The sequence below is a fragment of the Excalfactoria chinensis genome, chromosome 1, assembly GCF_039878825.1.
Source record: "Excalfactoria chinensis isolate bCotChi1 chromosome 1, bCotChi1.hap2, whole genome shotgun sequence".
Classification (NCBI taxonomy): Eukaryota; Metazoa; Chordata; class Aves; order Galliformes; family Phasianidae; genus Excalfactoria; species Excalfactoria chinensis.
In genome coordinates, this window is record NC_092825.1 from 35620263 (window position 1) to 35645133 (window position 24871).

The 24871-nt window shown below is 38.3% G+C and overlaps 1 protein-coding gene across 11 annotated transcripts in view; it reads right to left on the reverse strand.

The window, feature by feature from the left end:
* Positions 1–774: 774 nt before the first annotated feature.
* KCNC2 (potassium voltage-gated channel subfamily C member 2) overlaps positions 775–24871 on the reverse strand; it is a 93592-nt gene continuing 69495 nt past the window's right edge. For 2 of the 11 annotated variants that reach the window (XM_072327775.1, XM_072327765.1), the window contains exons 3-6: positions 10426–11356; positions 8630–8656; positions 7864–8031; positions 2985–3930 (exon numbers count right to left, since the gene is read on the reverse strand). In XM_072327775.1, the coding sequence (XP_072183876.1) occupies positions 3794–3930; positions 7864–8031; positions 8630–8656; positions 10426–11356 (1263 nt within the window). In that variant the 3' untranslated portion in view covers positions 2985–3793. Of the gene's footprint in view, positions 2568–2984; positions 3931–7863; positions 8032–8629; positions 8657–8678; positions 10099–10425; positions 11357–24871 lie in introns of those variants that run through there. The other 9 variants (XM_072327816.1, XM_072327785.1, XM_072327834.1 and 6 more) reach the window with 9 other exon arrangements.

Consider the following 24871-nt stretch of genomic DNA (forward strand, 5'->3'; position numbering starts at 1 on the left):
ATCCATTCCAATGCTCCAGGGACAGCAGATGTTGAACACACTCTGGCCATTAATGTTTTCTACTGTCTTGGTCAAAGCAATGCACAACCTGGTCTGAATCTCATCTGGGACTTCTCTCTGTCCCCGTGTAGCACTGAGGAGAGGCAATTACAATCATCTCTCTCTGGCTGCTTGGGACAGATATCAAACCTGCTTGACTGGAGTTGGCTGCGAGCCCTGCCCTGGTTGACCACTGCACTTCTTCATGTGGGTACTACTTATAGAGCAGAGTAGCTTTAACCTTTAACCTTTGGGCCAACTCAGCACTTTGAAGCTTTGGTGGCATATCACTAAAACACATTTTCCAAAACCTGAACACTTATTGAGCTTGCTTTCTGGAATCTTCCTTACATTCTGAAAGCTCATTCAAAATACTGAAGAAACAGCCTCTCAGATCATGTGTGCGGGTGTATTAGCACCTTCATCCTTCCGTATTCATGGATTGCCCCAAATATGGTATTTGATTAGAAGCTTAAAGTAATCATTTATCACTTTTTTAGTTTCACTTCACACGGGGATGCAATAAAACTGTTTTGAGATCAATAACAGCAAGACTGATTACAGCTTCCAAAGAAGGTGCGGGGTCATTATCAGGAAGGAAGATTTTAAATTGGCTAAAGCCAGCTCATGCTAGTCTTTGAATTAGGCATCGCGTGGCCCAAAAAATTCTCTGAGAACTGGGATGGCCAGTGGCAGGCAAGGGACAGATACAGCTAAAGAAAGCGCATGAGCCACTTCAGATGATATGTTCCAAGTTCCTCCCCAGGTCTTTTGCTTTTTATTCTCCAATTCAGATATTACATTGCCACTGGTTTCCACCAGGATTGTGCATGCACCTTGACATGTTCACAGAAGTTCCACAATACAGAGTTTCACAACTGGGACAGGTCCCTACAATTGGGACACCAGGGTGACAAAACAGATTCTGGAGAATTTCTCACTGAATAGGGTGGAGAGAACATAATTACCACATTGTAGCACTACAAAGCCTCATAAACATAGAATAGACTAGAACCATTTACCACAAAAATCACAGAAAGTAGCTGATCAAAGAATATCTTTTTTTTATGTAAAATATACATTTTTAAGATATAATTTTAATACATCTTTTATATTTATTGATGTTGGGTTTGAAACATTTTTAATTAAAAAAAAAAAGCAAAAAAAAAAAAAAACCAAAATACTTTTGCTGCCAGAATTTTATTTCTCGTAATACTTATAGTCTGAGGTAACAATGAAAGAAGACTGTGTGCTGTGAACAAAGTTAGTGATGTCTGTCTGCAATCACATTTATCTTATTCAAGTGAAAAGTAAACTTAGGACTTGGCATGTACACTAGAATTCATACAAATATAGCTTATGGCAAACTGAGAAAGCAAGAACTTATGCAAACCTACTCTGATCATATTTGTGAGCTTTGCAAATTATACCATTGTTATGACAGAAGTCAAGACGGATGCAGTTTACATCACTATCATTATTAAGTGTGTGTCTTTGTATGATCCACAGCACAACTTACTGCAGGAACCAGGAATAATACGCACAGGGGTGTGGGTCTTTGCATGGAGCCTTAGCAATGATGACTTTAATTCAGCTTTCCTTGATATAGATAAAAACTGATATTCCATGCACACACGTTTTATTTACAGCTGACTCATCAACAGTGACTAATCACCCCTTCCTCTGGCAGCAGTAATTATGAGCAGTCTTTAATCTTCTTTAACGAGCTCTACTTCCCATGTAAAGCCTCAGCGACCTCCTCAAGGCGTGAGCTGTTTATCAGGGCCCATTCAGCAGCAGCAGTCTCTTTCCAGTACAGTCCTTGGTATGGCTAAATTCCATTGTCCCTTTTTCAGCAGTCAAAAATCCATGATAAATTCTGTACAACACTGTAGTTAATATAACAGCAGCACCAAATATTATATTAATTCCTTTGCTAAAAGCTGTTATCAATTATCTCTCTATTGACAATATTTTACCAAAACTAAGTCAATGTACATCTCTAAATATCAGAAATGTATGCTCTGATAAATATATTATTGTACAAGAATTTTGTCATGCAGGTCATGCTGTTGGGCTAGGCTATATACAGAAGAACATGTTACATGGTTAACAATAATTTTTAGTTCTTGTCCTAACCAAAAAAAAAAAAAATAAAACATGACAGTCAGGGATTATTCAACAATCTCAAGGATCTCTTGCTATCTGGGTAGTTACAGTCTCCCCATGTAATTCTAAAATTCTGTATTTTAGGGTAATAGTTCCTCACCAGCACAGTACACCAAATGTGCCATTTTGCATTTGTCCCATTGCATAAACACAGATTTGTATTGAATGAAAAAGCCACTAGAGGAGATACAGTTTCAGAACTGTAAGGAATGCTGGTTGCTAGGATGAGGACTGATGCAATAGGCAACTGGTCAGCACTGTAAAGTTGTTACTAAATCTCACTCTAAAATTCTTCAGAGTGATTACTCTGAGTTAGTCTATATAATATTAACTTGCACTTCAAAAATATATTTAAGTATCTATACACATATGAAAAAAAAAAAAAAAAAAAGGAGAGAGAAAAGGAGAAAAAATGTTCTTAGTTAGCCTTAAAAGAAGGGGGCATTTTAAGAGTATCTCTGTGCTTTATGGAGACAGATGGAGAATACATCAGACAGGTCGCAAAACAGACAGACAAACAACACACAGGACAAAGCACCTCAAAAAACATTGAAGAATTTTTCAAAGCGCATGAGCCAGAGGTATTAGTCTGGTCAAAAAAAACCCACTGGAGAACTATGACTCTCTTACAGTGGTACAAAATAGCCCCCAGTAATCTTCTCAATTTTACTTGGTACTCAGTCTCTGAAAATGTTGAAGAACCCTGGAGTAGAGAAATGACTACAGTACCAAGCAGCACTTGCTAGCTTAACATTGCAAGTCTGGATGGCGTTTACCTTTCTTGCATGTTTTGTGCCTTCCCCAAGCCATTAAGAAAGATTTCTGGCTTCTGCTTGCGTGTAACCAGTAATGACAACCTCTTTGCAGTTATCTGTGTGCAAACAACCGGAGACATTCAGAACTCTGATACAGTAATCCAGTACCAAGTAAGTTAATCACAAAATAAAACAATTTATAAACAAGTAGATCATTAAAAACTAAAGGAAAAGGTTAAACAAAGAAAAACAATCCCACATGCAGACCATTTTATCAGTGCTTTCATTTCAGCAGGATGTTACAATGCCAGAACACACATCCAGAGCCCTCTGTGGTCTCCGCGATCGGCAACACAGTTTGTCGGGTGATAGGGACAGGATGGTCCATGCAAATGAGCAGACCCAAGTCACATTGTGTGCAACCAAGACACAATTCCAGACATCTTCAAAATGGATTAGAGTCACAAGAAATGGAGGCTCAATGGAGTGGTGGATAATTAGTTGGAAGCACATTATTTTAAGTAAATCTCCCTGAAAAACTGCTTATTTATTGAATATACTGTCCAATGGCATCCACTAACTGCCCTTTTATTGCCACAGGAAAGTAGGACACTATAGTAGATCAAAGAAGGAGCGCTACCTCAGATAATCTTCAAAAGCCAAGATAAAATTCTTCAGCTACCCAGGTGGCACTTCTATAACTACTGACAGTTATATCATGCAGAAATTATACCATATTTCTGGAGCCTATGGTTTAAGCTACTTTTATGTCCAATATTTGGTAAACAGCATTTGAATTAATATTATGTAGCCGGTTGATGCCATCTGGTTTACAAGATAGAAGGGATGGGAGACCGAGAACGCCTTAGCGGACAAGGTGAGCTGTAGGGTGATGTTACTGGAGACAGTCGCAGAGCATTGCCTGTCAAGCCAGCTATGTTGTTTAAGCTTCGAGATTTTTCGTAGCCTTGTATGAGAAAATGCACAGACATCAGTTGAATTCAGCCAAAAAAATAGACAAAGACAAACAATACAATGTCATGTAATCCAAGGAGCTATCTGGGACTCAGGGAATTTGCCTGCAAAAGAACTCAATACTTAGACGCAGTACTGTCAAAAGATATTAATGAATAAAACAATTTATGAAATACTGCAGCTATTCTTTCTCAGGAAATTAAACACAGAACCGCATCAGAGGTCTGGCCTGTTCTTCCACTCTGTGCTGCTCAGTTGGCTTCAGCAGGGTTGTGCAGAGTGTAAGATTAAAGATCACAACAGGGTTTTCGGGTGAATTATGTGACTAAGCATAATCTCATTAAGATAGACTATAAAAGCTGTTAGAATGATACAACCTCTGTTAAAACCAATTCCTAATAAAGAAAGATTTTCTTTAAAAAATGAAATTAAACAAACAAGCAAAAAGAAAAGACAAAATTGCATCAATGTCTGTAAGAAATTTCTGCAGAGTATTGAATGATACTGTGGGAAGAAGCTCCATCTGCACAAATGTTAAACTTATGGCTTTGTGTCTACTATTAAATTATAATATGATAGCAGAGTTTGACATATTTTCAAATGCTTCCTGACTGGCCAATTTAAATCACCAAATTAGTATTGCTTCTCCAGCTGACTGAGGTGAAATAAATGATATTAATCCACACAAGCAAACAGTAAAGAATTAGTCATTAAATGAGGCAATCACATAACACTTCACAATGTGGAAAGAACACCGCACTTGCAGACATTTCTGTTGTCACCACGAGCTCCAGCTACCTACATTAAGCTGCACATCGATTGTTCTCACCTTCTAGAGGTGATGCTAGAAAAGCAGTGCTATGCTCTCTCTGCCTCACAATCTTCATACTGGAATATTTTCAACAGTGTCTGAATGAATCTACTTGTGAAGGAAAGGACCAGCAGACTGCTCTAGTGAGAGATATCAGCAAGGAGAATGAAATGACGATCAAGCTGGATGGGATGCTGTTCCTAAAGGGCACAGATTCATGCTTCACTGCAAACAGGAGAATTTCATTGATTTTAGCTGGTACTGCCTAACTTCCTCAAAAAGTGTAACGCCATTTGCCATGTGAAAATGCTTAAGTAAATTGCCTGCTGTAAAATACTGAGACTTCTTCCCAGAGAAAGCTTACAGTGTCAGTGCCAATACATCTATCTGAACATCATGGCAGGTCAATGGACTGTTTCCTAATTAAAACAGCTACTGGTTCCAGATAACAGACCACAAGCAATTCTGTTCTTCAGGAAAAAAAAATCGCACTTGAGGTTCTCCCAAAACAAGATATTCTTTGGGAAGCACTGTAGTTCTGTTTGTGTTTGTGCAGGTCCTGAGCTACCAAGAGACAAAAACATATATAATAATAACAATTATAGTTTTTACCTATTGAAAATTGCAAGTTGTAAACCTGTACTTAAAACACATGTACAGCCTTCATGTCTGCTAAACCATTGTGCAGTGTTATCTCCAGATTGCAAGGGCAGGTTGAACAGTGATGCTTCACAGACTGCTGATACATTTCAAATCCAGTTTCGTGCTTCTGATTTTCTGTCAGTATTTACCCAGATTTGAGAGAATCGTGTTTGAAAGGGGAACAGAAGGGATGCACACTGCTTATGTATATATTTAACCTTCTATGTAAAACTAATGTTTACAAAACAAATCAAAAGAATTAGGTAGCTTTTTCACACAGAAACTGGGAAGCTGTTTATTATTATTATTATTAATATTTTTCCTGCTACTTTTCTAATGAGAAAAGCAAAGAACTGACAAAGAAAGATAGCAAGGATGACAAAGAAAACAAGGACTTCTAAAAAATGAAAACCAGCAATGCATGATGATAGAGGCATAAACCAAAGATCAATGATGTCCAGATAGTTCAGCAGGGTTTGGATCAGCACTGAATCAGTATAATCTGAGAAATGGAGATAAGGTGCCAAGGCAGAAAAGCTCAGAACAAATGAACAAAACCAAGAACCAATCAAGGAAGCAACCAAACAGAAAGGATATACCAAAAGAAAGAAAGGGAAAAAATAAAAATAAAATGAAAAACTAGTAGATTTGGTCTGTAAGTTAAATTCAAGACTTTAAGAATTCAAGTATGTTACTTGAAACTATTTTCTGCTCATCAGCTAGCTTCCCTGCACTGTATACAATAAATTTCAAAGCCAGTGGCTAAAACATTTCAACCTAGTTTAAGGTTATCATTAGAGTCAGTCAAAAAACACATTTCTCATTGAGAATATGTCAGTTCTGAACTCAAGCCCTGTTTTTCCAGTGCAAACTAGAAAACAATGACTTTTCTCTTGAATATAGATTTTGAAATAAAAATGTTCATGCATTCCCCATACAAAATATGCTGTTTCACTGTCATATGAATATATCATTACTAGTTAATTGGTAATTTCTCTTGTCATTTTTTATCTGCACTAATTTACAGTTACCAGCAAGTAAACAACACTCAAATGCTTATTCTGTTATTTCTAAAATAAGTCAAGAACCTTCTGTTGCAAGATGCCATGGCAATCTAATCTGCATTATTCAGGTGCTTCTGACCTCCTCAAGAGACTGGAGCCTTACTCTTAAAGATACTGCAAATAATTCTACTTTCCATATGACAGTGCAAGACATACACTCAGTAGACAAGGGTCCTAAATCCATATGCAAAAATAAAATAAAATAAAATAAAAATAAATCCATTTAATCTAAACATCATTTACAGGAATATGTAAAATGTAGGTGCATAGAGATAACCATATTCCTTACAAACACCACACACATCAATTTCTGCTTACATATCTGTCTTAACGAGCTAAACCTACTGAGCTTTTGAAACATAAAGAGCATTCGCAGAATAACTAAGAGAATTGCTTTAGGATCTGCTGCTAGCTAGGACAATTACATGTGCAGTAGACACAGCTAGTAAAAAAAACCCAAGCAAATGAACAAACAAAAAAACCTATCCAAAAAAACCACAGAACAGAAAAAAATGTCAACTGTTAAGATTGCTACTGTTTAACAGGAGAAAACAAACAAACAAACAAAGTAATTATTCTCTAAGGAAAAGCAAGACTACCACTGGCATTGCTGATTTTGGGGTTACCCTCTGAGGTTACCCTTCCAGCCACCAGCCAACTGTGGCCTGATTGGGTGGCCACATCATAGGTGATTCATAATGCCAAAAGGTTTTTTTTTTTAAGGCTGCACCAGGGAAACCCAAACCTGTGGAACAGGGAGCAGTTAGGCTTGAAGAAGCTGAACAACTTGTAAGACAGTAGCACCTTTCAAGATCAAGAGCCGTTTACTGTAGTTGAATTCTAGTTGGAGGAGGCAGTAACCATTTAGCATTAGGTAGCATATTACGAAGAGGGAACATTTTGTGGCACTATAAATTTCAAATTTTTCTTTGAAATAAACCTAAGTAACATCTCATTGATATGCTTTGTTATGTTCAGAAACAAAAATGTTATTTACTTCTGGTGCTTCACCTTTTTAAATATAATTTATTCCACTGTAGTTTTTACTAAGTTATTAAGTGTGGATCAAAGTTACTAAATAATTAACTTGTCTTACAGAGTGACAAATGGTATCAAGTGATGAGTAGTGGAATGAATAAAGTCTGAATAGCAGGCTTGTCCATAAAAAGTAACAGACAAATGAAGACACAAGTGAAATGAGGGTCCAACATCAAGCACTTTTTCGTGAAGACTAAAGGAAATGAGTTTTAAAAAGAAAAGCAAGAAAAGAATGACTAGGAAGAAAGAAAAAAAGATGCACTGTAGTACAGTCTTTCTAAGAGCATTGTGCACATCATTTTACTCTAAGTTTGCTTTTCACACGCACATTGCTGAGTGATCTTTATGATCTAATGAAAGAAGTCCATACCTTTCCTGATCCCTCCATCAGTAGCACACGTGTAATCCCCTGTTGTCAGTAGGAAACATGTTCCCCCTCTTCTGTTTTTGTCTCTGGTACTAGAGCGTCTGATGGGAGGGAGCCTTTCACCAGGTGAGAGTGGCTGCTCACTTCCTGCACTGTCTTCACCTGATAACACTGGTTAAAGCACCATGCCCATTTACAGACAAGAATGAATGAGGAAATGAGACATCACAAAGAGCTTATGTAGAACACCAGATATTCCCATCACTCAAAAAGTAGTTATAAGGTAAATCATTAGAAAACAACATTGCAGTTCATCAGTAATCATTACAAAATGGCAAAAAGTGTTTTGTTTTTAATTCAAGAGTAAATTATCTTTTGACTTTCCTGTTTTTCTTTTAAGTCTCACATAAGCTTCCACTAGACTATGAAATAAGGAAGAAGCAAAATAAGGCTCAGTTAGTTGCCTGTTAAAGACTGGAAATAGTTTCAGATATTTAAAGATGTATTTACTATTTTTTTATATCATTTTTATTAAATAAGAGGCCATGCTAGTCATTCTTGCTTAGAATATGTTACTTAGCATTTTGTAAAGATAACCCCTCCCCCAGAAGGGTCCGATTATCAATATTTGGCACTAAAGCCTGTTTCAATATGCACACTTAGTTTTCATTTCTGCACTTGCTATCATGTTTGCACAGCTTGTCACTGTAAGTACCCAACATTAAATGTTGTCTGTGTGGTTTATTTTGTCAAACACTGAAACTCTTACCTCTCTTGCTTTGGGTCTCCCAAAGGACTATTAAAAAAAAAAATAAAAATGAAAAATCTACTGATTTAGATTCAGGCCACATTTCAAGAAATAAATCTCTGCTAGTACATCACATAACAGGTAATGGCATGGTTTTGGCTTCTGCTTTACCTTTGCATTTAAATCTGAGCATGTGCTTTTGTGAACTTTTAGTGCTTCTGGCTATATTCAGCCTAAAATTTTTGCACAAAATTCCTAATTACTTTAATAGCATTTTCTACCAGAAATCAAATCAGAACACACAGTGTGAGTGCTGGCACTGCCAAATTACCATTTGGTTACCATTTTAAAATTACTTCTTTTTTTTCCATGTCTGTTTCTTTTATCTAACTTCAAGGATTACACCACCTTGTAAATAAAGCTGCAGATACAGAAAAGTGTCTCTTTGTTCTGATCACACTGAGCTTCCTCCATTCTGGAATACCTTTGGCAGGACCTGATGGCATGAAAAAGTTGTTATCATTATTACTTTAAAGATGTCATCTGAAAGCGTCTATCACTGTAAAACTAACTATATTCCACCCTCAATGTGAGTCCTTTCAAAGGTTTCCATCCTCCTAAATATATTTAGGATTTTCAAAAAGCTGTGTTAACTTTGTGAACATTCACTCAGAGACTGAAACTGAGTTTCTTTGAAGATAAATGCTGTTCAGCAACAAAGCAACAGAACCAAGAAAGATATTGTTCAGAAACTGATTTTCCAGACACTTTAGAAATTTACTGAATGGCACCAGTTGTGTACTGTTTTGGTGGTTTTTTTTCCTCGTATTAGCAATTATCAGCTTTTCAACAGGCGCCTAATGACTGGGATGTAAGCTTTGTAATCAGATTGCATTTTGCTTAAGAAAGAATGCATTCAAGAAACAAAAAATCCCTGCTACTAAAAATAATGTTTTAATTATACTGAGAGAGAAAAATTCCTCTTTAATTTGAAGAAATATGGAACATGGGGCAGTGGCTCAGAGGGGCAGAGGCTGTCATTTAATACATGTCTTCACAGCAATTAGCACAAAGTTTCCTCTTCCAAACTGAGAAGCAAGGTAATAAAAATTATGAAAGCAACACTAATAGCATGGATGTTGTCAGGGGCTGCCATTTTCATTTTTCTTGAAAAACTCTACATTGGTTTTACTATCATCATCCAATTAATAGTAAATATCGTAAATGTCTCATCTAACACAGATGAAAGATTATTATTAATTTTTTTCTAGCCAGGGAAGCAGAATGCCAAATAGAAAGAAAACTAGAGATAGTTTCTCTTTATCTCCTTTGAGTGCTGGGCTTTTGATGTAAAGCACCTGCTCCTTTTAAATGACTGCTTCTTTGTAGGATCTTGCTTAACAGGCCACGATGTGGCACAGGCAAAGCTGACACAAGAGACAAACACTGAGGCAAAACACCATGGAGTCCAACAGAGTGGGACACAGTGGCTGCTCAAGAAGTCACAGTCATGCAGAAAAAACAAGAAACATCCATATAACACAACAAACAACAGGCAAAAGAAAAGGTTGATATCATCAGCAGGAAAGCATTCTCAACAGAGCAAGCAAAACTGTATAGACCAGCTACATAGAGGTTTGAGAATGTCACTATAACTATTTTGTCCTCTATGAGACTGACACACGCAAACACTGGAGGGGAGAAGGGTGGGAGCTACGTCTTCTCCTGGCAGAAAGACTGGCTGCTTTCTGACCCCTACCAAACATACTGGTCTATAAAGCGTTCTCAGAGGACATGCATCTCCAGTGGGGTCCTACCTGATGATCTGTTGTGCTCCATCAACTGGTTGTCCTTGCCCAGGCAGATGTCCCCCTGTGTGCTATTGCAGGCCATGTTCAAGTCTGTCTTGCAGAAGGTGGGAGAGCCAGCTTGAGGAGCAGGAGGGATGTGCTTCTTCCTCTTCCTCGGCAGTTTCTGCTTTGCCATGGCCAGGGAGTAGTACATCCCAAAGTTGTTAACAATCACAGGCACAGGCATGGCTATGGTGAGCACCCCTGCTAACGCACACAGGGCTCCCACCAGCATACCTGACCAAGTCCGTGGATACATGTCCCCATATCCCAGGGTGGTCATGGTGACTACAGCCCACCAGAAGCCAATAGGGATATTTTTGAATTGTGTGTGCTCGCTTGCTGATGGATCATTGGGCTGAGCTCCCACACGCTCTGCGTAGTAGATCATGGTGGCAAATATCAAAACACCGAGTGCCAAGAATATTATCAGCAGCAAAAATTCATTGGTGCTGGCTCTCAGAGTGTGGCCCAGCACCCTGAGGCCCACAAAGTGCCGTGTGAGCTTGAAGATTCGCAGGATCCTCACAAACCTTACTACCCTGAGGAAACCAAGTACATCCTTAGCAGCTTTGGAGGAGAGCCCGCTCAGGCCCACTTCTAAGTAAAAGGGCAGGATGGCCACAAAGTCAATGATATTCAAGAGGTTTTTGATGAATTCAAGTTTGTTGGGGGAAAAAATAACACGCACTAAAAATTCAAATGTAAACCATACTACGCAGACTCCTTCCACATAGGTTAGGGCAGGATCTGTCTCAATTTCATACTGCGGTACAGTTTCTGTTCCATTGACAACCTGCTCAGTTTTATTTATAATAGTATTGAAAGCCTCATGCGTTTCCAGGCAAAAGGTTGTGATTGAAACTAGGATGAAGAATAAGGAGGCAAAGGCGATGAACTGAAAGAAAAAAGAGGAAAAAGAGATATCAAAACCACATGGCTTTTCACAGTACTAGTAACAGATCAGTGCTCACTATAAGTCTTTTACTGGTTCATGCCCAAGTGGTTCACAACTTCAAACATACAAAACTTTGCATCCAGGACAGAGGAGTGGCAGACAGCTCTCAAACGCACCCTAGGAGTCTGGGAGCAAGAAAAGTCTTTGTGATGGACACTAACAATAACATGGTGCAACTCTTCCAAAAAGAGGTAAAAAAAAAAAAAATCTCAAATGCATGCTAAGCCTATCAAGGCCTCTTATCAACAGCCCACATACATGCCAACTGCAGCAACATTTAAGGCTGTTGAAGAAGAGGGGAAAACTGGTCTGACTCTACTGGTTTTGAGACTATGGTTCAGGAGTTCATTCATACCTAGGACATTCTGAGATGTTTGTCAGCCTGGGAACACATTTAAAAGGTAGGCTTCCTTTGGATTTCAGCGATCCAGCATAGTCAAAGAATTGTAGATCCATGGAATCATAGAATGTCACAAGTTGGAAAGGATCCTCAAGGATCACCGAGTCCAACTCCTGGCTCCACACAGGACCATCCAAAATCAAACCCTATGTCAGCGAGCATTGTACAAATGCACCTTGAACTCTGGCACTTGGGCTGTACACACTGCCCTGGGCAGCCTGTTCCATGCCCAACACCCTCTGGGAAGAACCTGTCTCAAACCCCATCTGTCCCTCCCCTGGCACAGCTCCATGCTGTTCAATCTGCTGTTCAATCGAAGGACAACCCCTTCGCTCACTCGGCTGGCAGTGCTGGGCCTGGTGCACCCCACAGTACAGTTGGCTCTTTTAGCTGCAGAGCACACTGCTGGATCATGTTCAACTTGATATGAACCAGAATCTCCAGATCCCTTTCTGCAGGGCTGCTCTCCAGTCTCTCATCCCTAAGTCTGTACTTAAATCCAGACTTGCCTAATCCCAGTGCAGCACTTAATATTATTAAATTTCACGAGGTTGATGACTACTCAGCCCTCTAATTTGTTATCATTTCTGAAATCAAATTTAGAAGAATACATATTTTATCCATTTTCAGGAATACACACAATTATTTAATGGGAAACATCTGGTTACATTCAGGAACATTCAAACAGAGTCTCAGAATTTAGCCACGGACTTGATACAGCTACTTGATATAGCTACAGTTTACTGTACCTATACAGGAAGTCTGAAAAATCAAAAATGCAAAATGCAATGTGATAGACATCCTTCCAGCCCTCTACTGACATATATTTATTATCTTGCTTCTCAGCAGGCGGAGGAAGAAGGGGAGAAACCTATTAACTTATCTAAGCTATTATGACTAATAAACTAGCTAAGTACTTGTGGATCACCCAGCAGTAAAATGATCCATGTAATACAGACAAGCAAGCAGATCAGAAGAGCTGGCTGACGCTTGTGTCAACACATCAGATTCTCATACTAAGATCTCAAGCAGCAGCCCTGAACTGGGTCTTGTCCCATTCTCTCAAAAGGCACTTAGCAGTATTTAACGGGGAGTGCAGCACACACAACACTTTCAGACAAAGGCAGAGTCTCTCCCACTGTCATGGCAGTGCTTTATCAGTGCTCGACATACCTCTTGCTATCAAAATTGCAAATCCAGGATAAATTGAACAAATAAGGAAATAGAAATTCAGATCTGGTAGTGGCACATAAACATAAAATGAAGTTAAATAACGTGGATTGTTAAGGACTTAAAAAATGCATTGCTGATATTCAACTCAGTCATCACAGTCAAGTCATCCAGTCATTGAAGCAAACAGAACTTCCAGCTTAGGATCTCACAGAAAAACAGCTGGAAGGCAAGATAAACTTAGTTACACCCAATAAAATGCACTGAATGAAAAATGTGTTGTTGCTCTACTGCTACAAAGGCTATCTTTTAAACTTCACCACCATGTTAGTGCTCCAACAGTAGGTTTGTTACTTGAATAAGCAGTGTGTTTAAATGCTTCTTCCCCAAGTCACTATTTATAACACATTGAAAATGTGCGTTATTCTGGATTTTACAATTAATCAGTATTTTATATCCTAAAGGGATCCCTTCGGGCTGGTCTAATATTGAGTGGCTCCATTTAGACAACAGAATGCTGTCTCTACAACTAGTAGACAGAACTGCTTTGATTCTAAGAAACAAGTTTAAAATTGCAAAGCAGGCTTGGTTAAATGTATTATATTCAGAGTGACAAGATGCATCTATTCAAAAATCACACACTTAATACACCTATAGCAGAGATTTGCAGCTCGGTCATGACGTACCTTCCTCAATCAATGAAACAAAGTTATTATACCAAGCCACTCAATTACGAACACTAAATCTGTTCTCTCTCAAAAAGGACTGAGTCAGGGACTAAAACGAACACTTATCATCCAGTCTGAGCTTCTAGGCACAAGCTAGGCAAGCAATCTTATACTGTCTGGCCACTTTTTACCACGGAGGTTTTTCTGCTTGAACAACAAAATTTCTCCACATTCATAGCTCATTTCTTCCTCACCTTATACCAAGGCACCAGCACACTAGCACACACACCAACGCACCCTCCCACACACACTTACAGTTTCTGTGAAACAGCCAGAGTCAGCAAATACAATCAGATTTATATAGCCTAAATGAATTAATCTCAGTGGATCTTTGCAAAGCCTCTCCTTAACAGGGACAGAAAATTTATCGGACTCAAAGCCAGTGGTGAGTTAAGAATGACCCCTGGGGTGCTACTTCAGCATCTTTCTACACAGCAGCAGGATACAAAGCAAACAAATGTGTGAAATTTGAGCATCACTGAAGTTATGTCAGTGCTGTAGTTTACAATTCTAGTGGGGAGTTTCAGTAGGTAAAATACTGGTCAACCACTTTCATTAGCAACACTTTGGTGACTGCAGGCAGCTAACATCTAACATCTATCTTGGGGCTGTATTTCAGAAAAAGATTCCACCATGGTTCAGATTCTTTCTAAAAAAAAAAAAATAATAATAATAATTGCAAATGGCAAGGAATTAACTACAGGTAAAACTACCTGACAAGCTATTTGTTTCTGTTTTGCACAACACTGACACTGTGAAAGGCCACAGTACTCTTGGCAAAGCAGTTAGGAATTTTTAACTGTAGAATTCTATACAATGATGATTTGTTAGCCCTGAAGGAAAAAGACTTTCAACAATTTCCAAAATCGGTTGAGTAATCCATTCTCTTATCCTAGAGGAAATCATAAGTTATTGTGAAGAAAGGCAAGAAAACACTATTATGTGTTATTGTAACATTCTTTGATAATGCCACAATTTCAATTCATAACAACGTAAATACGATGTATACATATGGCCATGCATGTAAAAGCATATACACCTCATTTTAAGCAAGCACACTCATTCTTTTGCTGCACTTTCTATCTCTTGCTGTGTTTTATACTGCATACTTGGACATTTTGGTCAGATCTTGCAGAACACCTAAAGCAATGAAACCCCATTCATTAGAAGATGCTTTTACACTATTATAGTGTATTATATCAGATATTATAGTCAGAGTCTTCAGAGAAAATGACAGTGGTGTCCAATGTGAAAAGGAAAATTTCCTCAGTGAAAGAAGAAATATTGGATATTTACTTTATTAAAGATATTTTCATAATATAGTGTTAAGTAACACTAAGAGTTACATCAAAAGGAGTTTTCCTAGATGAGATAATAGTGGTACAGATATTCCAGAGTCACTAAAACTAGACCTTTTTGAAATTAATTGAATTAATAATTGTTCAATGCATTAATGCCAGAAAAGAGCTGTTAAAAGCAAAATTAAAATGTTCTGTATGTAATACAAAGCATGCAGAAAGAACATTCTTCATTTAGTAGTTAAAGGGCTCAGTAGGTTTCTGATTCTCCCTGGATCACATTTTGAAGACAATGTGCAACCAATTTTGTCCATGTGCATCAGTATCACATTTCAGATAGCAATGGTACAGATTCTAGCTCCCAGCTTCCCTAGTCAGTAGGATCACCAGCCAAGTTCTGCTACTGAGTCCTACTAATGTTCACAGAAACTGGATTAACCATCTACAAGTTGTTTTTTGATGAAGTTTTTACATCCAGAATGAGTGGCAGATGCTTACGGACAATGTGTTGGAGGTAACCATGATTTCTGTTTTGAACTGAGCATCTCAAGGCTAAACATCTAGCTCACCCAATTTTCCTTTCCAGCACAGACCTAGAGATGGAACTGCTGAACACTTCAATGTCACCCAATGACAGAGCCAGCATCTGGCATCAGTCATGCTAAAGTCTATCAGTGACTTCTGCTGCTATTAGACATTCTAATGTTTATTGGCTATTCTAAGGCTTGTCAATCCCTAAATAAACCAGAAACAAAGCTGGAAATTGGTCCTTATACTCAGGCATATTATTTATATTCGTTAAAACAGACTCACTTTTATAACTCCATATTCAAGATATGCTTTGTTCATCCTCTCCCACCCCTAAAACAGACTATTTCTACATAATGCAAGTATTGTCAAGGAGTAGGTCACAGCCAGTGATGAGGTCAATATGCAGATTGGTAGTCACAGTTACCCCATTTTTCTTTCATAATTAAGTTTTGAATAAAATACCCATCAGTCTTTTGCAAGTAAGTGTCTATCTTCTGTCTAGATCCAACTTGTTCTGGAGATCTTAACAACTCTTCCATCGTCTCCCATCAGCCTGCAATGTGTATTTTCTCATTTAAGTATTCAATAGCAGCTTCTAAGCTTTGGTTAGTATGAGTTGCATTTCAGGATTTAAAAAGCTTGTCCTTCACACACTCGGCTACAGAAAAAGAAATCTACTGAATATTTAATAAGCCCTTGGAAATACAACATTTAATATTCTCTAGTGCAGGTAGAGAACTGCCTTAAAAAGAAAAAAAAAAATGCATTTAACATCTTCATATTAAATATACTATGAAACTTGATACCTGCATGTTGCTAAAGATTAAAATACCAATAGCGATAAAAATAATTAATAATAATGAGTCCCTACCACAATTAAACTAAAAATACAACCAAATGGCGTAGCAATATGACAAGCGATACAAGAGTTTGATTTTATTTCTTGAAGAAACCAGTTTTGAATACCTCCCTCTACTGGAATCAAAGTAATGCTTTCTCTACAGAAGATAAAGAGTTCAGTAAACAAATCTTAACTTTTTCTGAACATAAAAAGCATGAGGGATCTTCCACAGACAGTTCTTCACTTTCCTACCATCACTTTCATGCTAAACAATGCTCTGAAAGCAGAGCAACATTTCTGTCAGGTAAGAAAACACCTACAAGGGAAGCAGTTTTTTTTCTTAAAATCATATTCATTTTGAAAAATAATATATCCCTCCATACTTGGGAGATACAATCATTATTTCCAGTGACAACAACTGATTAAGCCACCACACTTCATATTTCAGAAAATAATAAAGATTATTTGAAAAAATAATTCATTAGGTTTATTCTTCCTCCTGATCCTCGGGCCGTAGAAGTAATCCATTCATTAAACACATCCAATTTCACTAACTGCAATGATTTATTCAGATATATTAACTACAAAACTGTATTTTACAATTTTTCTTCATCTGTACTTTTAAGGCTAATTGACCAGTGCTACGTCTTGATTAAAAATAACCCTAGAATGAGGCAGTTATAAGTAGTTATATCAAAATTTAGCAATCCAATCAGAAAAAACAGAGCATTCTCCATCAGCCTCTTTTCCAGGAACTCAAATCTCTGGCTCCTTTCTGAATCCTTCTAGTGCTGTAGGAGGGGATCCCAATCAAACAGGGAACAAATTCAGTATCACAGATGCCAATCAGTCACAGCTAATGTGTAGCACTGACTTTTTAATCAAGTTTTATAGAAGTTTAGTCATATAAAACCAGTCTTGAAAAAAAAACAAAACAACAAAAAAAAAAACAAAAACATAAAAATTCCAGTAAATTTGGGTAATTTGGATGTTCAAGGAAACTATGACTCAGCTGTGGATATTATACAAGCAGAAAAAGAAACTGTATTCACAAGGTACATGATAAGCTTCACTCCAATGAGCAGTAATTAAGATTGGTATGAAATCACAGTATTAGATATAGCTTCCAGCTTTAAAGAGAGTTGTCTCTAGATTTAGATCGGACAGATTGTTCTCATTTCTGTTCTTAACACAAATGATTTTTATCCTCTGTTTAAATTCATCTGGGCATCAGGAGACCACTAAAATCATAATGTGATTTCAGAATGAGCTCTCGTGACAATCTTACCTCCTTGTATAGTTCAATGTTCTGAGGAGCAAAATTTAAGTACTGAGGCTTAGTCTACACAAACGTCATCACAGAGAGAGGCTATTCCAGTACCTAAGCAAAGAGATCATTGCTGTCTCCACATCTTATTCTTCTGTAGTCACAAGATTCCCTTTGGAATATTACTACTCCACAATAGATAGATAGATAGATAGATAGATAGATAGATAGATAGATAGATAGATAGATAGATAGATAGATAGATAAAGGAAAAGTCACAAACACTTCTTTGCTGTGATGTATTTTCAGTCCATTGCATCTGGGTCTACCGAACAAGAAACCAAATAACTTCTACCAAGCAGCTACTTACAAGTCACTGGCATTTAACATATAAACTCAAAGCAAATAAACTATCACTTTGCATCATCACTTATAATCTCTCATATTGTCACCCTCCAAAGATTAAAGAATGTATACAGACAAAGCATTTTAAATAAATCTTTAAGAGAAAAACAAAAATCTGATACATAAAGCATCAGGCACTGAGCAATGGCTAATGTAATGTCTGTAAAAATCTACAACTTATCCTGTTTGGGGCAATGGAGTACAGTATCAGCATTAAAATGTTTTTAGATATAAGCATAAAGGTTTAACAGCACAAACCTCCCTGAGAAACTCCTCACTGAGAATAATTTCTCAACCACCATCACACTGTGGTTGGTAGAATTCTTGCCAGCCTTTTTGTTTTCATTCTGTGAATGCTGTCTCCTGTTTTCAAATCCCTAGCTCAGTTCTTCCCAATTTGTACTCCCTCCTTACTTGGCATTCAATTTAACAGTTAGCATTCTACTGCTACAATTCTATACTGAGTCACATTTCAATGAAAAATTCTATATATCAATGTACTTCTATTGTTATACTGTATAAGAACAGTCTATCAGATAGAGAGCAATATGCTATGAGTAGATTTACAGCACAGGAGTACTTACAGTAAAGACTGGCTACCATCTGTAGGTAGTAGTGGGAACACAAACGTGCCTTTGCTTGCTCTTTCTTTCCCCATTTACTGAAGTCTTATTTCAAAAGCAGCTGTCTTTCATTACCAGCTGGAGCACAAATAAAAAGGTTATGAATGCCTCTCTTCCTATTCAGAAACCCAGTTCCACAATTAAGTCTCTCTCAGCTGTCAGGTAAATCAGCAGTTTGACACTGCGGATACATATCTGACTCAACAAATCTTACACACATCTACATTTTAAAGCAAATCATAAAGAAAAACGGAGTTACAAATTACGCTGCATTTTAATTGCATTTAAATGGCATACATCTTCCAAAGGATTCAAAACTGTTTTACAAACCTAACGTGATACATACAAATGCTCCATCACTCAGCATGGAATACTTCACCTCTGCTGAGCAACCAGAGACGAGACATAAGAGCACATTTCAGTGCTGGGGCCACACAGTATCACGTGGTGGGAGGTGCTGGGACAGGGCTGACCTGCTGCCCACATCATTTGTTTGCACTGCAGACCAAGTCAGCCTACGTTCCTCAGAATCACCAGTTTCCTAAATGACCAGAGCAATTTTACGCTAGGCAAACCAAAAATTATCTGATTTTGTTGTTCCATTGAGCAGCTAAGTCAAACATTTCACACTGACACACAGTCTGCCTCCCACCAGCTGATTTCTGCTCCTGCAGCCTCAGTAGAACTCATCAAAAAGCAATTACACTGTCTCCAGAAGCTTCCCTTACCCATCCACTTGAATTTATCAAGCTTGTTTTACTTACTGTTTTTCTGAGCTGTGACGATCCCAGCACTATCCTAGATCTTACAGCTAGCCGTGCTTATTTTTTTAACTAGACTTTGCACTTACATTCTGGGAATCATCTTTTAAAAAAGGAACCAGCAAGGCACACTTTGACCTAGCTTTATTGAAAATGTCTGTGTGGTTACATGAACTGATAAGGCGCTCATTCATTAAACATTGCTATACATCTGTGCACTATAAAACTACTTCCAGCAGCTGCAAAAAAAGCAATGGGTGATGTTCCTGGAGTCAAGGCAAAAGTGAGAAAATGAATTCTCAACCCATATTCTGGTTATAGTATCAGATATTAGGTGGCCTCTTCTTACTAAGAAAGCATCTTCCGAAAGGAAGCTAAAATTCACTGAATGGATGAAGAAGGCAGATTATGAAGGACCCATTTCAACCAATCCCAGATTTACATGCAAAGTTAAATTAGTCTCTCTGCATACTTGGTTTCCCTTCCCCAGACTTCCCACTGCCTGCACCATCACAGCAGATTAGGCTCAGGGACCTGGCAACTTGAAATACTGCACAGGAAGTATCTTCTTTTCCCACTGTGACTTCTTACGAAAAAGTTTTATTTGTTTCAATGGGCCAGAAGTCAAAAAAACCTTAAGTGTTGTACTATTTGCCATTAACAGACACTCACATCCATGCAGACAAATGGAGATAACAAAGAAATTCTTAAGAAAAAGATGATGAAAATTCTATTACACTGGAGTTTCCCTAGTACATAAACCTCATGTCCATTAAAATTACAGAAACATTCTGAGCACTACCATCTCTCTCTCTCTCTCTCATGTAAGCACTCAGGCTCACTTATGTTTATTTTTTCTCTGATTCAAAACAGATCTGACAGTCTAATTTAAAATTACACTCGAGCAAATTTTGAAAACTAATATTTTAAGGCTTGATATCCATTAAATTTTTTACAAGAAACTAACTTAGCTTTCACCACAGAAGCCATATAGCCACATCGTACAACCTTTTTGGCAACCCCAGTCCAATTGAAACATACTGGAATTATTTAAATCTTTTCCAAGCCTGTGTCTTTCCTGTACAACACAGTAAAACTTCAAGCACTGGAATAGAAATTACCATGTTTTTGTTTGTGCTTTTTTTTTTTTTCAATTAATGGGATTGAACTGTTGCCAAGATGTTCAAAAGTGTACACAGACCCTTCAAACAGCTGAATACAAGGTCTCATCTGACTCGAGGCTCTTCCTCATAGTAATTAAGCAGCACTGGTATAATTCTTCATACTGCCACCAAAGAAAATGCAATACAGTTGCTATTCATGTTGGCAGTTTGAAGACAATAAAAGACTGAATGGACATGGACTAAAATCTATCCAAAGACAAGTCTAGAATCAGAAAACTGAGATTCTGAAGAGTCCCATGTCAAAACATCAAGGGACCAAACAGTCTTCTAAAGCAGATTAATGCTATCTATATTTAATTAAATGCATACAGAAAGGTTTCATTAAAAGAACATTATGAAATTGCAAAGTCAAGCACTTGAAGAAAATGTCAAAAGCAAGGATGGCCGAGCAACCTTCACTCTACTCCCTTGGGTGCTTAGGCTTGGATACCATTCTTATTTAATGATTGCAAATTAACTATGCAAAAGCATAAGCATGTTATCTAGACTATAGCATAGCCTAAATCTTAATTTGTTTGATATAGAAGTCTTAATGACAAGCTTCCAGGGCAGCAGATTTTGTGGTATAACCTCAGTTTGATAAAAGTAAATGATGAGCCCAGAAACTTCCTTGCACAGCCTCTTAGGGAGACTGTTACCACCACAATTCAATAGACAAAACCACTCTGCTATTTGCACCAGCAGGGCAGCCAACAACTGGAGTAGTCTGAACTGACTCACGGTAGAACACTCTATGCCAATACACAGGAATTTTCCCTGTTTCTAATATGAAAAGCCTCAAGGAAGCACAGATGGTTTGCTTTTTTTCTTCTTTTCTTTTTCCCCCCTCCACATTTGTCTATGCTTTGCTCCTTTTTCTGCCTTCTCCTTCACTTCTAGTCCCAGCTTTACAGTTGGATCTCAGACTTTTTTCCTCTCTTCTTCAGAGCAGTGGGTTCTTACCTTTTTTGCTTATCCATTTCTCAGATCTCCAACCTCTATTTATTTCCACACCCTGCCCTCATTCAAGAGCTGAAGTCTCCCATCTGCCTGGGTCATCCTCCAGCCACAGCCCTTACTTCACTTGCTGCCCTGGCTCCTTGCCCCAGGTTGGTTGGTTGTGGCCGCGTACTCTCCCTGTGTCAGTTCTGTAACTTTTCTGTTTTAACCTACAAGGGACACATGCCTGCAAACTTATCTGCTGAGTAGTTGGTCTAATGAAAGATACCATTTCTTCCTGCAAACATGGCCTCTCTGTGAGTCTGATGGCTTCCTCCTCCACCTCAGCTAGATGCCAGGAAAGTGGAAGGGAGCACAGGAGAAATGCTGATCTAATTAAACCAAATAAAATTAAAACAGTTCTTCAGATGAGGATTTATGCCTTTCTATAGTGAGGTCACCAGATAGCCTATAAAATGCAAACAGTATGTCAGCATTAGCCTTTTCCTCAGCCAGATGAGGCAGTGCCCTTGGAATTCCTCTTCAGTCTCATACAAACTTCAAAAAAGGCATTCAAGGTTTTAAGAAAATCTCTGAGATGCCTAAATTAATGAACTGTGCACCCTAACACTAGCACAGTAAAACAAGTGATGCACTTGGAGAACAGCTGTAGGTCAGAAGGGTGTTTTTAGGATGGGAGGAAGAGCAAGGCTGTGAAAGCTCCTGTACATGATGTATGTGAATATGTTCCAGGCTCACAACACAATCCCATAGACCCAAGCTAAATTTAGAGACAGTGAATTATTCATTGCAACAGTAGTCAGCCTGGCTTATGCAGACTCTCAGGAACTCAGCCCATCATCCCAGACAATGGTAGTTCACATATACACACTTTTTTTTTCAGATTTAATTTTTCACTCTCTTGTGCAATAAATAAATAAATAAATAAATAAATACAAATAAAGCATTGGTCAACAAACCTGCCAGAACACTGTAAAGAGTTATGTGGTTTTAAAATAGATGGGTTAAAAATATATGTAGTTTACTTGCAATTTTCAATTATCAAGTTCCATTTACCTCTACCTCCAAGGATGCAGCTGTGATCATTCAACTGAAATGAGAAAGGGAACAAGAAAAAGAAAAGCCGCCAGCACGACAGCTATTAGGAGACTCAGACAACTGTGACGTCCGAAGTCCTGTTCAAAGCAGACACTTAAACTGAGATGAACAATGGCTCAAGTTCCTCTCTCGACCCTGAGAGAAGCATGCTTAAGTGAATGAAAAGGATTACACAAGTCTATGAGAGGGATTTTATGACTTCAGAACTGTGATAATGGAGAATTGGATTGAATGACCAAGAGGTTCCTCCAGCCCTCTGTCCACATGAATATTTTCAAATCCAATTTACACATTTATTTAATACACAGATTATGTTTTAAGCCATTGCCCTTGCAAGCTTTAGCACTGTAGCTGTACACAGCACCATTTCAAAGGAATCCCTGTTATTAAAACACACCTGCATTGCCAACTTTATTTAGCTTAAACTTTATCTTAGAGCTTTGTCACCAGTTTGCCCCAGAGGCTGACACTAATCCTTATACTCAGGACTGGACTAATTAAGGCAGTGACGAATACCCCTGATGTTGTACACAGGCCATCATGCTGCCGAAGACTTCTTTTCATGGGAGCTCGTTAGTGATGAGAGGGAGCTGCTAGGAGTAGAGTTGACCATACACATCTTAACCCATGACCCCAGCAAAACCAAGGAAGGAATCCCCGTGTACATCAGTACAGCACAGCACATATTTCTACAGAACCAAAAGGCTTCCCAGACTGCTGAAGGGCACTGACTTCCTCTGCTTTGCACAATGAATCCACCTCTTTGAAACATGTTACAGTTATTTAGAAAAATACATATCTTTCTTTATGCTTTCTCTTGTGATTCTAAACCCCACTTATTTATTTCCTTTACTTGCACTAATTGCTTACTTATGGAAAAGAGTAGAATATCCAGTGGATCTTTTTTATTAAATTCTCCACACAAAGGGGGTGTGGGTAGAAATATAAACCTAGAATAAAAATGTGGATGCCTCAGATGGCTAAAACTCATCTGCAATAGAGCAGCCAGCAACGTGAATACTTGTATTATCATTTATATGTCAGAGTCAAAAGACCGTTGAGTCAGCTGGGGCAATTCTTCCTCCATGTAAGCAGGATTTCAGGAAGGAAAATAACTCTGCACTGTTTATAGTATGTACCCATGTCTTTAAAATACTCCTCATAGCAACAAAGGACTTTTTTTTATAGCATGTAATGTAAACTCTACACCGAGGCACCAAAATACTCCAGAGAGTTTGTGTGGCAAAGATCAGAGCCAGACAGTCACTCAGTCAATCAGTTCCTTGACCAGACTTGGGGTCTTGCTGATGATGGTGCTCAGGGATATGATTTAGCAGAGCGTTGTTAGAGCGAGGGTACTATGGTTAGGCTGCGGTTGGACTTGATGATCTTCAAGTCTTTTCCAACCTGGGTAATTCTATGATTTTATGATTCTATGGTATACAGGACAGGAGCTCTGGCAGAGCAACGTGCCATCACAGTCACTCCTAAGCAAGCTGTACTCATTAGGGACTGGATACAAATGCAGTTTCTCCAAAAGGAGTGGCACACAACACTGCTCAGAGTCACTTTGCAGTGTGAGGTCTACATGGGACATTTACTGCTGGCACATTCCTTTCAAGACAGCCTTACAGCTGCTTGTATATTCTTAAATAAGGAGCAAGTAACTTCTACATGGATTTACAAGTGTTGTCACTGCTGAAATATGCATGGGACACCAGCATAGGCTGGTCACTGGTGGTGGTTAAGGAGGAGCAAACTGTGCTTTGGGGAATGCTGTGCTTTTATTTAAGACTTTGCCATTCTGATTTGAAGGGTAATAAATTCTTTGTTTACATATCACTGACAGCCCTGCAACATCTTGACAAAATGATACATGCCACGAAAAACACTTTTACTTAAGAGCATACAAGCAGAGAAGTCTCAAGGTAGGATCAGCCTTGTTTCTTCTGCTCTCTCTCATCAGTTCACCTATTCACTCTTTTGCCATCATGCAGTTCAAGATGCAGAAAAGAATGATAAGCCACCTTATCACAAATGTTACGGATGGTTTGCTTCTTCACGATTTGAATGAGAGTCTGTTTCCCTGGTGTCTAATGAAATTTGCCCTGGTAACTCTTCAGGAAACAGAAAACAAACCATTAGCAGGATGCTAGCGGCAACTGCATTTTTACAGCCTAAATTCTAACAAAAATACTGCTACTCACAAA